Source organism: Erythrolamprus reginae, chromosome 5 (assembly GCF_031021105.1).
Source record: "Erythrolamprus reginae isolate rEryReg1 chromosome 5, rEryReg1.hap1, whole genome shotgun sequence".
NCBI lineage: Eukaryota > Metazoa > Chordata > Lepidosauria > Squamata > Dipsadidae > Erythrolamprus > Erythrolamprus reginae.
In genome coordinates, this window is record NC_091954.1 from 20721220 (window position 1) to 20737754 (window position 16535).

The 16535-nt window shown below is 39.6% G+C and overlaps 1 protein-coding gene across 1 annotated transcript in view; it reads right to left on the minus strand.

Moving 5' to 3' along the window:
- CDH23 (cadherin related 23) overlaps positions 1 to 16535 on the minus strand; it is a 726582-nt gene that overhangs the window by 493481 nt on the left and 216566 nt on the right. Inside the window, exons 6-7 of the mRNA XM_070753910.1 lie at positions 11019 to 11213; positions 8085 to 8213 (exon numbers count right to left, since the gene is read on the minus strand). Of these exons, the coding sequence (XP_070610011.1) occupies positions 8085 to 8213; positions 11019 to 11213 (324 nt within the window). The remainder of the gene's footprint in view (positions 1 to 8084; positions 8214 to 11018; positions 11214 to 16535) is intronic.

The window sequence follows — 16535 nt, forward strand, 5'->3', positions numbered from 1 at the left end:
GGTAGCTTCTTCATTTCGGGGAGTGTCTCTAGTGTCGAATTCTTTAAGGGCAGATTGATCCATCTTCAAGATGTGGGCGTAGAAGTCTCTTGCATCTTCAGGAGTGGAAATTTTATATTTTTTATCCAGAAGTGTAATCGTCATTCCTTCTGGGATCATCCACCTAAACTGTATAGATTCTTTATTTAATTTGGTGGCTAGCGTTTGATAGGGTTTGCGTTTCTCCCTTACTCGCTTCGGGATTTGGCGTAAAATTACTATATCTCGACCTTGATGAGTAGCTGGATTATCCTTAGAGGCATTATAAATTTCATCTCTGAGTTTCCTTTTGAGAAAACGTACGTGGACCTCTCGTGGGAGTCTGTTTCGTCTAGCGTATGAAGTTGTAAGCCGGTATACCTCATCCATTTGTGCTAAAATTTCGTCCGTTGGTTTATCAATGATTTTAGATATTATTGTCGCCACCGTGTAAGGAAGGTCTTGTTGATCGGTTTCTGTAATATTTTGGAAACGCAAGAAAAAGGCTGATTTCTCAAGCTCCAGGTTCATAAGGGACTCTTCCAGGGATTTATTGGTGTATTCTGCCTTTGCTTCTGAAAACTGAAATTTGGTATCCATCCTGTTGGTTAATTCTTGAAGAATGGTTTTAAGGACATTCAAAGCTGCAAGACTCCAATATTAACAAATCACATTCCTAACCCTCTACAATTCACCCATCCCTAGAATGCTATTGTTAGAATATACAATTAGTATAAATAGTATTTCTGTGGCCCACAATGGACATTATCAACCCCCCTCCCGTTTTTTTTAAATCTTGCTGAAGTTTGTAAATCTGAGCTTTTAACTGAAAGCTGAAACCTGATTTAAGAGAAGCAGCATAGCAGAAAACAAAATCTGCACACACCAGCCCTGGTAATAGGTCCATTATATTTTCTTTTATTAATTTCTTGAAAATGCTCACCTCTCTAGGTATTCAATTTTTTGGTAAGCACTAAATTGGATGGAAGTTATATGGTCATACATGAGCATGATTTTTGGCAACTATAGTAGCTGCACACAGTTTACATTATATATTCAGTGTTTTTAAAAAAGAAAATAATAGCTTGATATTTATCCCTCACTTTGTAACTCAAAACAAACTTTTATTATGGCCTATGGGCCAGAAGGCACTATGATAGAATGCATAGAACTGTAATTATTAATAAACTTAAAAATGTAGTAAAATTACATAAAATGCACTACTATAACAACTGTAGTAAAAATTACAGTGGTAATTAAGTGAGTCACACAATTAATAAGGGAACCGTTGACTGTGCTTGTCAAAATCCACCTGGGAAGATTTGCAAATGACCTGGGGATTGCTGGGTAAATGAATGCCAGTTACCAAGTGCTGAACCTTTGAGTACCTGTCTGAGGAGATGGTCATAAGTGCAAGGACTGTTCGCAAGTCACTTTTTTAATGCTGTTGTTACTTTGAACCGTTGCTAAACTAGTGGTTTACCTTTGCAACCAAAATAATTGAGATTAGATAAGGATTTGTTAGGACACATGACATATGCTTCTGTGTACAATATCTGGATTTTTCACCTGTCTTTTCCTCCCTCCCTCTCTTAAGTTAAGGACTTGAAATTACAGTCTATTATCACAGTGAGAAGAGCAGGGAGAAGGGGAATTGAAGGGTGGCTTGGAAAGCTGCTTTGATAGATATTAGAGGCAAGAAATCCTATTTTGCGCTCCTTAATTCCAGTCAAAAGGCTGATAGGAATCTCTTTGTAGTAATTTTCTGCAGTTTATCAATTTCTTTCCTTTCTGCTAACTCATTGGTGATGGGCTGGATGTCATGCAGTTGGTGGGAAAAATTAAGATTTGATAGTGTACATGGGTTTATATTCGTTTTCTCCTGCTTTAATACAAAGGTTCCAAAACTTAGATATTCCATGGAGATAAACATAAGCAAAGAAATAGATGTAAGTAAATTGGCCAAGCAGAATTTCCAGACACCTTTCTTAAAATTTAAATACCTTCTTAAGTCAACCTAGGAAGCAGCATTTACAAGAGAAAATCACATTAGAAATAGTAGACAATCTTAGCCAACGTCAATATCCCTTTTATGCCAACATGTCGTACAACATGTATCATCCAGGGCTCTGCCTTTAAATATATATCTGGGACTTCTTAAATGAGCTTAAAATGTTCGTTGAGAAATCATTTTATTGGATGCTGTAAGATGAAAAATAGGCAAGATAAAAACTTCCAGATAATTATTTCATAGATACTTTAAAAATGATGGATGAGGAAATTTGAGATGCAATATAACAACTGCAGCTTATCATGTAAGGGGAAATAATTCATTAGAATATTTCTGGGCTTCTTCATTCTCAGAAATATTGAGTCAATTAAATAGCAAATTATCTTCAAATTATGAAACCTCTTACAACATACTGAAAGAAGGTAAGTAACTGTCAGGTGTGAAAGACTAGGTTCACCTGATTGATAAAGAACATATGTGCAGAAATTTTCTCAATTAATGATTAGCACCTGCTTAGAGATAGATAAGGGTCCATAGGATTCAAAGGGGTTTGGACTTGCTTGTGGCTATATTGGTTGCCGATTAGTTTTCGGTCACAATTCAAAGTGTTGGTAATGACCTATAAACTCCTACACGGCATTAAACCATCTCCGGGACCGTCTTCTGCCACATGAATCCCAACGGCCAATCAGGTCCCACAGAGTTGGCCTTCTCCGGGTCTCGTCGACTAAACAATGTCATCTGCCAGGACCCAGGGGAAGAGCCTTCTCTGTGGTGGCCCCGGCCCTATGGAATCAACTCCCCCTGGAGATTAGAACTTCCCCCACCCTCCTCGCCTTTTGTAAGTCTCTGAAACCCACCTATGTCACCAGGCATGGGGTAACTGATGTATCCCCTTTCTAATGAGATTTATGTATGGTATGATTGGGTTGTGTGATTATTTTTAATGCTAAGGGTTTTTAGACAGAGTTTTTAATTATTGGATTTGTCATATATTGTTCACTATTGTTGTGAGCCACCCCGAGTCTTCGGAGAGGAGCCGTATACAAATCTAATAAATAATAATAATAATAATAATAATAATAATAATAATAATAATAATAATAATATTTAGGCTGATTCCTCTTTTAATTCCACCCCCAGGTTCTGCCACTCCTCCTAAATTACCTTAGTGATTCATATAATATCACATAATAATTTAGGAGGCAAAAGAATCAATATTTCTAATTGGATAAGCATTTTTCATTCCTGCATGTTCTCTACTGACTTCTTAAATAACCCCCTTAAAGAAAAATATATGCCAGTATTCATTCTCATACCACATTGATTGTTTGAGTTAGTGTCTCTATGCGTGTGGTTTTTGTGTGTGTGTGAGAGAGAGAGAGACAGAGACACACAGAGAGAGACAGAGACAGAGATACAGACAGTGAGAGACAAAGAGAATAGACATTATCTATTGGGTAACTCACAATATAGCAAAATAAATAAATAAAAATTAACTCAATACAAAATGGAAAAAATAAATCGAAAATCTGGTCATTGAATAGATAAAACATTTACAATGCACATTCCACAAGGGGATTCATTCAACCTAGCTCAAGACATAGAAGAACAGTCTGGTCTCTAAGGCCTTCTGGAACATCAGGGTGGGAGCTCCATAAATTCTGGGAGGGGACCTTATTCCAGAGGTCAGGCAGTGTGGCAGAGAAAGCATGTTTCCTAGGTCCCAAAAAGTGGCACTGTTTAATTGAGTGGACTCAGAACAATTGAGCTCTGCTGACTATATACAACCTTCTTTTGTTAAACAGGTAGTGTTAACCTGTTTAATCACAGAACATGATGTGGAAATCAGACTGTGTAGAAGCTGCATACTTTAGAGAGAAATAAGTCCCTCCATATTCTGGGTAAAAATTTTACTTTACATAGTTGTTCTCTTAATTTCCTTCCATTCAAATTGGAAGGAGGAAATAAAGTTAAGATATTCTGTAACAACCTGTAAGATGTTTTAGGTAATGGGTAAAATATTCATAAGAAATGTCACATTTCAAACTAGATACAAATTTCCCGAGATTTTTCTTTTCCTGAGTGCTAAGATTAAACCATTTACCATCATTTATTATCCATGTTTTGAAAAGTTATCTATCAAAAAGCAGCATTTGGAGAAACTACTATGTTTATTTTGAAAGATATTCATTTTCATGATTAGAAAAGTACTTGAGGAATGCAATATATGTAATTGTAGATGATGTGGGCATTTGTGCATCCATTTCCGTAATATTTTTTCATTTTTTCTCCATTGCTATTATCAGACTATGCCTTTCCCCTCCTTCATTGCTTATACTGTCTTGCATGAAGAAAACATTTACTATAGACACTGAAATGATATTCATTATGGTTCCTGCAGCAATGTCTTTCTTCTTCAATTACTTATAAGTCTTTTAAGCTGCATTATCAAGTGCATTATTGGTTAGCTATATAATGCATCTTTTATTAAGATGGTTGGAAAATCCTTCTGTTAACGGAAGTCCTAAAGCTTTACACTGACAATAGCAACAATTTTGCATGTTATTCAAAGCCCACTGCAACAATATAGCCAAGAAGGCTTCAAGAGTTGTAAACCTAATCCTACGTAGCTTCTGCTCTGGCAATCTCACACTACTTACCAGAGTTTACAAAACTTTTGCCAGACCCATCCTTGAATACAGCTCATCTGTTTGGAACCCATATCGCATCTCAGACATTAACACCCTTGAAAACGTCCAAAGATACTTCACCAGAAGAGCCCTTCACTCCACCACTCGAAATAGAATACCCTACGAGACTAGACTTTCAATCCTGGGCCTAGAAAGTTTAGAACTAAGACGCCTTAAACAAGATCTAAGTATTGCCCACAAGATCATATGCTGCAACGTCCTGCCTGTCAGTGACTACTTCAGCTTCAACCACAACAACACAAGAGCACACAACAGATTTAAACTTAATATTAAGTGTTCCAAACTTGGCTGTAAAAAATATGACTTCAGTAACCGAGTTGTCGAAGCGTGGAACTCATTACCGGACTCCATAGTGTCATCCCCAAACCCCCAACACTTTACCCTTAGATTATCTACAGTTGACCTATCCAGATTCCTAAGAGGTCAGTAAGGGGCAAGGACAAGTGCACTAGAGTGCCTTCCGTCCCCTGTCCTATTGCTCTCCTATATCTCCTATACCTTTCTTCTATTCCTATATCTCTTCTTCTACTCTTTCATTGATATGTTCTATTACTATATCTTCTTTTCTATTATTTCTTAGATATATTTTACTATGAGTATCTCCTCTATAACCTTCATCATGTATTTACTATGTGTATATAGATATACAGTGATCCCCCGTTTATTGCGTCCCCAACCATTGCGAACAGGGTACTTCGCTATTTTTCAACCCGGAAGTCAAAATACCATCTACGCATGCGTGTATGGGCACGCATGCGTAGATGGCAACCGGGAGATCAGCTGCTGGGCGGCTTCCCCGAGTCTTCCCCCTCTTGCTGGCGTCAGCGAGGAGTTTCCCCACCGCCCACGCAATCTCCTCGCTGCCGCCCGCCCTTTGCCCGCCCACGCCGTTCATTCTCGCCGCTTTTGAGCTGAGTCCGGAAGCGAATTCGCTCCCGGACTCAGCTCGAAAGCGCCGAGACAAGCCGTTCCTTGCCGCTTGCTATCGGCGCTTTTGAGCTGAGTCCGGGAGCGAATTCGCTCCCGGACTCAGCTCGAAAGCGCCGAGACAAGCCGTTCCTTGCCGCTTGCTATCGGCGCTTTTGAGCTGAGTCCGGGAGCGAATTCGCTCCCGGACTCAGCTCGAAAGCGCCGAGACAAGCCGTTCCTTGCCGCTTGCTATCGGCGCTTTTGAGCTGAGTCCGGGAGCGAATTCGCTCCCGGACTCAGCTCGAAAGCGCCGAGACAAGCCGTTCCTTGCCGCTTGCTATCGGCGCTTTTGAGCTGAGTCCGGGAGCGAATTCGCTTCCGGACTCAGCTCAAAAGCGCCGATAGCAAGCGGCAAGGAACGGCTTGTCTCGGCGCTTTCGAGCTGAGTCCGGGAGCGAATTCGCTCCCGGACTCAGCTCGAAAGCGCCGAGAGCCAGCGCCCCCCGGACCCCCAACCCGGGTTTGGGGGGCTGCTAGGAAGCCCTCCATGCCGGCGGCAAACAGCCGCGCCGCCCCCAATCTTCGGCTCCTCGCTAGCGCTGTGGGAGTAAAAACACCATCTGCACATGCGCAGATGGTGTTTTTACTTCCGCAGCGCTACTTCGCGAAAACCCGCTCGTTGCGGGGGGTCCTGGAATGGAACCCTCGCAACGAGCGGGGGATCACTGTATACCCACTAAAACCCTCATTGTGTATTGGACAAAATAAATAAATAAATAAATAAAAATATTCATTCTGCATGAGATTAGCAGATACTTGGTTAAAAAACATATTTCTTTCTTCTTCTTTTTGTACTTTTGAGACATGAATAGAGTTCAAGGCTAAAGCTGAAACCCCTCAGTTATTCTTCTCTCCATGGTTTGCTCCCTGCAACATAGTTCAAGCCACTTTGGGTAACAGGTAGATCTAGGAAAAACCTGAGAACCAATATGGTATTGTGGTTAAGGGGCTGAATGAGGAGCAGGAATAACTAGCTTTCTACTCCTCCTTAAGGACAGAAGCTTGTTGAGGGACCTTGGTCCAGTTACTCTCTCTCTCAACCCTAAACAGAAATGGGCTCTGTGATAAGTCAATTGATGGAAAATGTCATGTCACATTATAGTTTTTCATTTTACTTTATTGATTAGCCCTTAGGCCATATCAAAGTACAGAGTTCCAGACACAAATTATTGCTAAAATCTGATAAAAATGAATCACATGAATTATATTATAGATCCATAGTTTTGCTCTAAGAGCACAGTGGAAAAGGAATAAGTCTTGTTATCAAAGGCTATGAAAAACAGCAACAATTCAGAGAAATCAAGTCTTATGTTGATAAACTATGAGACTGATTATGAACCCATTGTATCTATATGTAGGGATACCAAAGCCATCTGTCAAGTCCCAATATTATATTTTTTTTTACTGTATACCACTACTGCTCATCTGTCTGGAACCCATACCACATCTCAGACATCAACACCCTTGAAAATATCCAAAGATATTTCACCAGAAGAGCCCTTCACTCCTCCACTCGAAACAGAATATCCTACAAAAATAGACTAACAATCCTGGGCCTAGAAAGCCTAGAACTATGGCGCCTAAAACACGATTTGAGTATTGCCCACAAGATCATATGCTGCAACGTCCTACCGGTCAATGACTACTTCAGCTTCAACCGCAACAACACAAGAGCACGCAACAGATTCAAACTTAATACGAACCGCTCCAAACTTGACTGTAAAATATATGATTTCAACAATCGAGTTATCGAAAAGTGGAACTCATTGCTGGACTCAATTGTGTCAACCCCTAACCCCCAACATTTCTCCCTTAGACTCTCCATGATTGACCTCTCCAGGTTCCTAAGAGGCCAGTAAGGGGCGTACATAAGTGCACTGGTATGCCTTTTGTCCCCTGTCCAATTGTCTTTCCTTTCTCTCACTTATCATATATATTTTCTTTCTTTCATATATCCTCTCCTCTAAGTTCACTTTACCCTTATATATATTACTACATGTCTATTTTTCTTCCTATGTATTTGTGTATTGGACAAATGAATAAATAAAATAAAAATAAATAAACATATATGGAGACCCACCACCAGAAAGAGAAGTACCGGTAATTCTGATTGTTAAAATTTAAAAAAAGTGGGAGGGATGTTTAGGTGCAGTTATATGCATATCCTTCTCAAAATACCTTTCTCATTCTGAAACTAACTTATCAAACTAAATGGAAAGATTTTATATCCATTGATCTTTTCACTCATAACTTTTTCTAGACTTCTTATAGGGAATGGGAGAAGTTAGGATGAAGCTAATCAGTACCTGTTTCAAAAGAGATTGTGTGATAGAGGATTCCAATAGTATCAATACTTTTATCATAGCTCTTACCGGAGGGGAGTTTTCATAGATGTTTGTACTGTAGGGGAGGTTGATAAAAATTGGATCCATATCCTGTACATCTGTAATGGTGATTGCAAGATTGGCCAGAGCAGAAAGGGGCTTGGTTTTATCCTGATCCTTAAAAATGTATAAAGAGAAAATATTGACATAATGTTAAGTAAAATTCAATAGATAATAAAAAGCTTATTACATCTACAAATGAGGTAGGTCTTCTCTGACCCAAAGCTTCCTTTTTCAGAATTATATTTGACATTGAATATTAAAAACTGATAGCACATTTCTCCTCTATTTTATATGAGAAAGAGGTGGAAATTGTAGTGTAAAACCTAAAATGCATAGTTGGCAATACAATGTTCCTTCGATTTTTGCGGGTTCGAACTTTGCGGAAAGTCTATACCACGGTTTTTCAAAAATATTAATTAAAAAAAAAATTAAAAAATACTTTGCGGGTTTTTCCCTATACCACAGTTTTTCCCACCCGATGACATCATATGTCATCGCCAAACTTTTGTCTGCCTTTAATAAATATTTTTTTAAATAAATTTTAATAAATAAACATGGTGAGTAATAATCTGAATGGTTGCTAAGGGGGTTTAAAGTGTTAAGGGAAGGTTTGTGATACTGTTCATAGCCAAAAATAGTGTATTTACTTCCGCATCTCTACTTCGCGGAAATTCAACTTTCACGGGCAGTCTCGGAACACATCCCCCGCGAAAAGCGAGGGAACACTATATAGAGAACCCTGTCAACTCCTCTCAAAAACAAAAAATGTTGCAAAACCCAGCCATTCTGGAACACCAGAATGCTTGTCAACCAAATGCTTGTCAACCAAGAGTTGCTCACTCTTGGTTGACAGAATCAACTATTCTATTATTGGCACAATATTCTACAATGGAATGTAACTATATTTTACTGAATAGAGTTGGTTGGTTTTCTTTTGCCCACAAAACTCTGCCAAATTTCAGACAATTGTTTTCAGTTATGCTATTATCAAGGTTTGAATAATATTTGGACAATGTTTAACAACTGCCAACAATGGTAAGCTCTCCTTGCGGCCTTCACAACTAATGTAGTTGCATCTCTTTTTATTTCTTTTAGAATTATAACACACCATTTTCAAAATCTGTCAAATGTTGTCAAGGACAGGGTGAGAACACTTCCTCCCCTCCCCCAATTATAAGCCACAGAAGGAGAAATTCATTTATTCTGCTAACTGAATGATACTTTCAAAGAACTCTAGAAAGTCCTCCTTGCTTTAGTAGAAGTGCTATGGAATCTGATGAGTGCTTCAATACTTAATTAAATTAAATTCATTAAATAAACTACTTGTAATATTTTATTTCATGAATGCAGATGACAGAGAACCTTATTATGAATTAAACTGGCTGGTGGCTGTATAATCTGATTTTAAATTTCTTCTTGAGATATATGTGGGTTGCGTGTGATTATTTAGAGGAAATAAAAATGTGGAGTGTCCATGTTCCTGAGTTTTACATGGTCCAAGATTGTTCCTAAACTTTAAATAATCCTCAAGGTCCTAACTCAGTTAAAGCTCTGGTTTTTTTTAAAAAAAGAAAACCACGCTTAGATCAGTATTTCTCAATCTTGGCAACTTTAAGATATAGGCATCAGTTCCCAGAATTCCCCAGCCAGCCTGCTGGGGAATCAGCAAATCATACATAAAGCTAAATTAAATAACGCTTCACTTAACTTATGACTGATTCCTTAGTGAATGTTCAAAGTTATGATAGATCTCCCGAGAACTAAGACCCAGTTTCAACATTCTGATGGCTGCCCCCACCTTGTGGACACGCAGTGTCATTTTGTGCAGTTGGCAACACATTTACAACCCTTTGCAGCATCCTGCAGTCATGTGACCACAATTTATAACATCTTTTTCTGGATATTTTTGGCAAAAAAAAAAAAAGCACACTCAGTTTAATATGTTATACAATTGCTGGTTCATTTAATTTATGCGGTGTTCACTTTCGCATTGTGATGCAAAATAGATTGTAAAATTGGGCATGGACACGGTTAACAACCAGGATGACAATTCTAGGCTGAATTGCCATTATAAGTTGAGGACTACCTGTATAATATTCGTCTAAAATGCATGAAATAAAATGTATTCATCAGCAGCCCTTTCGATTGTTCACGAAACAAAGAAAAGGGGAGTGACTCATAGAAACATAGAAACATAGAAGACTGACGGCAGAAAAAGACCTCATGGTCCATCTAGTCTGCCCTTATACTATTTCATGTATTTTATCTTACAATGGATATATGTTTATCCCAGGCATGTTTAAATTCAGTTACTGTGGATTTACCAACCACATCTGCTGGAAGTTTGTTTCAAGGATCTACTACTCTTTCAGTGAAATAATATTTTCTCATGTTGCTTTTGATCTTTCCCCCAACTAACTTCAGATTGTGCCCCCTTGTTCTTGTGTTCACTTTCCTATTAAAAACACTTCCCTCCTGAACCTTATTTAACCCTTTAACATATTTAAATGTTTCGATCATGTCCCCCCTTTTCCTTCTGTCCTCCAGACTATACAGATTGAGTTCATTAAGTCTTTCCTGATACGTTTTATGCTTAAGACCTTCCACCATTCTTGTAGCCCATCTTTGGACCCGTTCAATTTTGTCAATATCTTTTTGTAGGTGAGGTCTCCAGAACTGAACACAGTATTCCAAATGTGGTCTCACCAGCGCTCTATATAAGGGGATCACAATCTCCCTCTTCCTGCTTGTTATACCTCTAGCTATGCAGCCAAGCATCCTACTTGCCTTTCCTACTGCCCGACCACACTGCTCACCCATTTTGAGACTGTCAGAAATCACTACCCCTAAATCCTTCTCTTCTGAAGTTTTTGCTAACACAGAACTGCCAATGCAATACTCAGATTGACTCATACTCACTGTGGCATTCACTTGCAGCTGATAAGCCTGTGTGACTTCATAATTCAGTGGACGAATAACTGACACAATGCCACGGCCACTGTCAATGGTAAAGAAGGTGGATGGTGGCTGAAAAGAGTAAAGCACACTCCCTCCTGCTCCTTGGTCTGGATCCGTGGCATTCACAATGAAAATCGGAGTTCCCACTGGTGTGTTCTAAAAATAACCAAAAGTAAAGAAGTAAGTAAACTCTTTCCCTAGAACTACCCGATCTTTAATTTTTTAAAAAATCAAATCAATGATTGCCATGCTATGATCAAAAGTGTAAAAATGAATCTGTTGGACTTTAAGTGGGCCCTAGAAGATTTAATATTTAGCAACAATGATCACAAAGGTCCAGAATTAAAGAAATATAATTATGATCTGGTCTTGTGAAAACAGAAAAACAAAAATTACATCATAGTGACCTGTCATGTATTGTTTGTTAGCCAAACACACACATATACACATTAAAATGACAATTCTATTTAAAGTTTTAGTTTGTTTCAAACAATTCCAGTGATATATTTTGACTTGCATATGAAGATTTGTTTCTTTGTCTTTAAATAATTTTTGAAGGGCAAACAGTATGAACACAAGTAGGAAGAAAGCACAGTTTGAGTTTAAGTCTCTATATTGATTAAGGTATGGGAAGTTGGAGCATTTAAGTAGAAGCTAGACCTCTTAAATAGATGGATAATTATGATCAGTTCCAGGAATGGGAAGATAATGAACTTTATAGATTACAGTCCTCATTGATAATGGAAAAACTATACCTACTGAATGTTTGTGAAAGAAATGTTAAAAGTGAACAAACTGAAATGGACTGGAACAAGTCATCAGGAAATTATACTGTTTATTAAAGTCACACACAAAATAAATAAATAAACAAATAAACAAGGAATTGAGCAGCTTTCATAGTCAGAAAAGATATACCTCTGACAACTGTTACATGAAACACATCAGTTCCACCCTCACCCCCACAAAATGCTTAAAAGTATGGGAGGAAACTTAAGATTTTAATTCTCTCAATCCTATGATTTCTTCATGATTAACATCATCTTCAGAGAAGTTTTATTTTGTTTCTTGTTTAAGGAGAACATCAAGAGATTTTTTTAAAGTCCTGAACCTCATTGAATTAAAACTAGAGCAAATATGAAACAACAGCAAAAAGTTGCTATGACCAAGGGATCAAATTATCATGCTTTGAACACTTTATGTAAAGGACCAACTCACTGAAGAAGTTTATAATGCTGTAAAAAATGGAAGGAAAGAGAAGAGGGCAACTTGCAGGTGGTGATGGATGGATACATTCGGGAAGACGTGAAGAATCAAATTGTGGACACTTCCTGCCTGGAAATGGTCTGTGCATCCTAAGTATTGACCCAGAGTTGGTGACACAAAGTTAATCAATGGCTGATAATTTCCTAGCTGCTAATTTCTGCAAGCATTTTTTTAAATTAGCACTTCACCTAAGCTCTTTCTAACTAATGGAAATGTGATAATTATTACAGATAATAATAATAAAGATAAAATCCTCTTCGTGTCTGTTCTGTCGGGCTCTCTGGTAGACTTCTCCCCATAATTCACAGGTACAAATTTCAGACACACACACAAACGTTTGAAAATTCAAAACAATGTTCTTTATAATGAAAAGTCACTTAAACTAAGCCCTATTTGGTATAGCAAAGAGCACCTGTCTCCAAACAAACTGGTAATTTGTACAAGTCCCTTATCAGTTCTGTGATCCTTAGCTTGCAGCTGTGAGACAATTCACAGTCCTTCTTTCACAAAGTGAAACACACTTTGCGCTGGTTTAGTTTCAAAGCGGGGAAAAATCAGCACACAAAAGGTCAATGTCAGGAAAGCAGTCACGAAACACAAAGATCAAATAATCCTCCACAATTAGCAGCCTCACTAATTACCACAGCCCCACCCAACCACAGGTGGCCTCATTTTCTTTGATAATAATCTCTCAGTTGTTGTTGCCTATGCATCGCTCTCCGCATGCGTGGGTGTATCATTAACTCTTGTTCTGAATCCAAGGAGGAGCTAGATAATTGATCTCCTTCTGAGCTGTCTGCCACACTCTCCTCCTCCCTGTCACTCATGTCTTCTTGGTCAGAGGAGCCTTCATCATCAGATTCCACCGGGGGCAAAACAGGCCTGCAGCATGTGGATGTCTCCCCCACATCCACAGTCCTTGGGGCAGGAGCTGGGCCAGAGCTAACCACAACAATGTCAAACTTATTCGTGTCATTTTCTTAGCAATGGTCTTGAAATGCTTTGCCTCTGCCTTCTGTACCTGGGCATACAGTCATTAGCCCAACCGAAATACCCTACAGAAAATATTCTACAATAAAATAAAAGATGCAATAAATTTCTTTCACTGTAAATATATCAAAGGTCCATCACATCTATGTAAGCAAATTAATCAAGAACTTGCTTTAGTATTTTTTTAGTGCTTCCTCACTAAAAAGTGACTTGCTGCGGCAGTGATCAGGAATCCAAGCTTTGATATTAGCTCAAGCGCTTAGATTTAAAATCATAACAAAAAGGATGATAACCAAATCTCTAATAAATTGCTAGTAGCTCCTTACCAAGAGCAGAGATACCCAAAGAATGGCCGCAGGGGTGGATTCTAACTTACTTCGCTGCCAGTTTGCCTCCTCCTGCACCACAGTGCCAAAAAAAAAATTCAAAAAAAAGAGATGATGCCACCCATGGACTGGCACCAACCTAACCAGTTTCATGACATAATTATGACATCACTAGAGGGTTGCTACCAGTTTGGGCGAACCGGTCTGAACCGGGAGAAACCCACCTCTTGATGGCCAGTTTCCACACTACCGAATGTTAGCTTATGTCCAGAAGCTTCCTATTATGTAGTGCAGAGGTCCCCAACCTTTTTTGCACCAGGGACCGGCTTTAAGGTAGACCAATTTTCCACGGCCCGGGGGGCGGGGCTTTGGTCATATGGGGGTGGGGTTATGGAGGGGTGGAGCTTAGTGACGCAGCCCTCCACACTTCTCCACAGGACGGGGAGAATCAGGAGGCTCCTTTGGCGGCTGGGGGCTGCCTGGCTTTGTGATTTTGGCTGGGGGGGGAGTTAGGAAGGTCCTACTTCCCCCCCCCCCAGCCAAAAACTCAAAGCCTATCTGCTGGATACGGGCGATGAGTGGGACAGAGCGGCGCGGAAGCCTCTTGCAGCAGCTGCCACAGCCACCGGCTTCGGCGCCGCTCGTCCCGCTCATCGCCCGTATCCAGCAGATAGGCTTTGAGTTTTTGGCTGGGGGGGGGAGAAGTAGGACCTTCCTAACTCCCCCCCAGCCAAAATCACAAAGCCAGGCAGCCCCCAGCCGCCAAAGAAGCCTCCTGATTCTCCCCGCCCTGCCCGACGCCCCACCCTGTCCTGCATAATGTCCTCTGCCGGGAGGGCAGCGGCGCCGCGGACCGGCTGGAAAACCCCAACGGCCCGGTCCCGGTCCGCGGACCGGCGGTTGGGGACCTCTGATGTAGTGGACTTCAGTAGTCAAGAGCCAGACCAGCATAGCTACAACAGCATTTATTGACTCAAAACTGGAAATGAGGAACAGCAGGCAAATGCCTGTAATTTATACTCTAGAGCAGTGATGGCGAACCTATGGAACGGGTGCCACAGATGGCATGTGGAGCCATATCTGCTGGCATGTGATCTGTTGCCCTAGCTCAGCTCCAACATGAATGTATGTTCCGGCCAGCTGATTTTTGGCTTGCACAGAGGCTCTGGAAGGGCATTTTTGGCTTCCAGAGAGCTTCTGTGGGGATGGGGGAGGGTATTTTTACTCTACTCCAAAGGGAAGCCTTTGGAGCCTGGGGAGGGCAAACCACGAGTTACGGAGTCCACCAGAAGCTGGGAAACAGGCCGTTTCTGGCCTCCAGGGGGCCTCCGAGTGGGCGAGGGAAGCTGTTTTCGCCCTCCCCAGGTATTGAATTATGGGTGTGGGCATTTGTGCATGTGTGGTAGCAGGCACACATGCCTTTTTGGCACTCAAGGAAAAAAGGTTTCACCATCACTGCTCTAGAGCCTTAACCAATCATAATCCTTGGAAAAGCCTGCCAAATTTGAATGTTTTAAGTTTTCTTCCAAAACAGTTGGAGTTAACACTTAGGGTCATCTAAAGGTCAGTTACACTTTAGTAGGGCTTAACACAACTACCTATATTCAATATATAACACTTCCCATAAACAACAATAAAAAGTTCAAGGTTTTTCTCAAAATCAAGCACTATGACTGCATGGCCCTGATCAGGAGACTGCAAGACCTGAGCAGGTCTTATGGCACATGACTCTGGAACAGGAATCGAAAGTCTGAGACTTTCACAGTAAGAAAAGATTTGAAGCTATTCCCTCCTTCTGCTTTATTCAGTAAAGAAGAGTAAAAAGACAAGCAGGTTAGCTCAGAATGAGCTCTAAATTTTTAGACTTTTCTTAATATGAGGAAGAAATCAATATATGTCACTAAGCTTCTCAAAATAACATTAATCTTTGCCTCTTCATAAAGTGTGCAATAATCTAATTTATGTATGTGCCAGAAAAAAAGCACAAAACAGGGAAAGGTTTATTTAAGAAACTATTTAATTTAATCATGATAATTGTGCTTATTTCAAATTTTTAAATATTCCAATATTCCTACAGAAGAGACCACTTACTTAATTTTTAAGCCTTTCTCCCTGTCTACTAAAATACATTTTAGTATTAAAAATAACAGCTTGAAAATACCTACCATAAGTAAAATCTACTTAAAGTAAAGAAGTTTGAGAAACAAATCTTTTAAACACTTGCAGCATGTAAATCGTCTAAAACCTCTAACAATTCTGTTTCATTTCAAAGACACACAATGCAGATCAGCCACTGAAACTAAACAGGCTTGGATTTTGTATGCGACCTATGCATCTTGTTCAAAAGTTTTTTGTACAAAAGTGTGCTACAAATATATGTAGACATACACACATAAACAACTTACATTATTTCAGATGCATTGCAAATGCTCTTTGGCCACAACTTTCCTTTTTATTAATATAGTATTATTATTATTAAATTTGGAGGTCACTTAATTCCAAAAAGGCTCTGATTCACTTAGAACCATAAAATATATATATTATGAATACAAAGACAAAAAAAAGTAACATGAAAACAAAAACCATACAATACCAAAATCACGAAGGAGCTCCACATGCACCCTAATCTTAGGTCTGAATACAATTTACCTTCAAAGATTTAAGGAATATTTTAAATGAAGGAAGCTGTTCCAGGGAGTAAGTGCTGTGACAGAGAAGGTACTCTTCCTTGATTCCACAGATGGCAACGTTTAATTGAAGGGTTACTCAGATGAACCCACTTTGCCTAATTGCACCAGGTGGTCAGGTAACACAGGAGAAATAACCCATCCCTCAAAGAAAGTCATAGATTATGACCCATAACTTGAATTGTGGTTGATACCCAACTGATGACCAACAT